We start from the raw sequence: 1399 nt of genomic DNA on the forward strand, positions 1-1399 counted from the left end.
CCTCCGTCCACCGGTAGTGGAGGTAGACAGGGAAAGCCCTGAACCAGAAGAAGCACTGTCGGGCCCAGTAGGGCCAAAAAAAGCATCGTGGATCATGAACTCTGGCGCATATTGCCATCCCCTACACATACACACATACACCCCTGCCCTGGCGCGTCGCATCCTCGCTCCCTGTCGCCCCCCTAACCTCCCCCCCACTCCAGGCACTCCTACCTGCCGCTTCACCATAGGGTTCTTCACAACCGTGCCCGTGACCACGGCTGCCATGGCCACGCTCGCAACTTTCAAGGCATCTTTCGGGTGCTTTTGCATATGTTCGCCCCAATGCTGCATCCGCCTGGGTGACACGAGAGGATGGAGGAAGCCCACACCACGTGTCAAAGTGCCTCTTCAGGCACAGGTCATGCTATGTTTGTAACCATTTGCTGCTTCGTCACTCCCTCACCCCTTACCGCAAGCGATTCTGAGCTTCGACCCCTCCCCTCCCCCATGTGCATTTACAAATATGTATATATCCCCCTGCGCGCTCTCTTGCTCCCTTACCCTTGCACGGACGCTTGGAGCCCCGGCAAGTCCAATTTATCTAATCCGTCCCCGGCCTGCTGCTGGAGGCGTTGTAAGAAATTTGTGGACGACGAAAATGGCCTCGGTGCCGGCCCCCCTGAGCCCCGGGCGATATGCACACCTCCCTCACCTCCCCCGCCGCGAAGAGCGAGGAGCAGGTTGGGGAGAGGAAATGTGCCACCTTGGGGTTTGGCATGCCCATCAAAAGGGGGTTGACGGCGCCCGCTCAGTCGATTAAACAGGCTTTGAAGCGGGGCTACCGTGGTCGACGCAACAAAAGTAGGCATGAGGAGGAGGAGGAGGAGGAGGAGGGGGAGGAGGCAGACATGACACGTTGGCAGGGAGTGGGGTGGAAGCGAGCTTTGATGCATGCTCCTTATTAGAAGCCGCATGAGGTGAAATATGTAAGGCGCGCCTGTGACCACGTCGGAAAGAGGTGGAGAAGGGGCAACAGGAGTAGCCTGTGCGATATGGGCGGCCGGAAAAAGTCTTTTTCATGAGGTTTTATTGGGACACGGGCGTCACTGTGCCTGTCGGGGCTTTCCCTCAGCTCCACGAAGAAACTGAGCCCTGGCCTAAATAAGCCCTCAACTACGGCCCCGAAACATTTTCTAAAAATAAATTCATGCGTCACACACCCGAATAGAACCGTCTTGGTGGCTTTTTGTGGGACTGGGATGAGTTTGACGTACCATCCTTTCAGCGAGGTGAAGGAGGAGAGTGTTTGTCTCCGTATCGCGGGAGATCTTGGGCGCGGGATTTGGAGCCCAAGGAAGTAATCTACGGCTCCGGGGCCAATATCATCACCGGCAACGTGGCGTTCCAATACAATCAT

The 1399-nt window shown here is 56.7% G+C and overlaps 1 protein-coding gene across 1 annotated transcript in view; it reads right to left on the reverse strand.

Annotated features, from left to right (window-relative positions):
- The window catches only part of NGA_0608000 (uncharacterized protein), a gene marked incomplete at its 3' end in the record, with an annotated part of 1460 nt that extends 484 nt beyond the window's left edge, over positions 1-976 (reverse strand). Inside the window, exons 1-2 of the mRNA XM_005855515.1 lie at positions 544-976; positions 214-337 (exon numbers count right to left, since the gene is read on the reverse strand). Coding sequence (XP_005855577.1) covers positions 214-337; positions 544-956 — 537 coding nt within the window. The 5' untranslated portion in view covers positions 957-976. The remainder of the gene's footprint in view (positions 1-213; positions 338-543) is intronic.
- Between the last annotated feature and the right edge of the window lie 423 nt (positions 977-1399).

The sequence above is a fragment of the Nannochloropsis gaditana genome (assembly GCF_000240725.1).
Source record: "Nannochloropsis gaditana CCMP526 unplaced genomic scaffold scaffold176, whole genome shotgun sequence".
In the NCBI taxonomy this organism is placed as follows: domain Eukaryota; class Eustigmatophyceae; order Eustigmatales; family Monodopsidaceae; genus Microchloropsis; species Microchloropsis gaditana.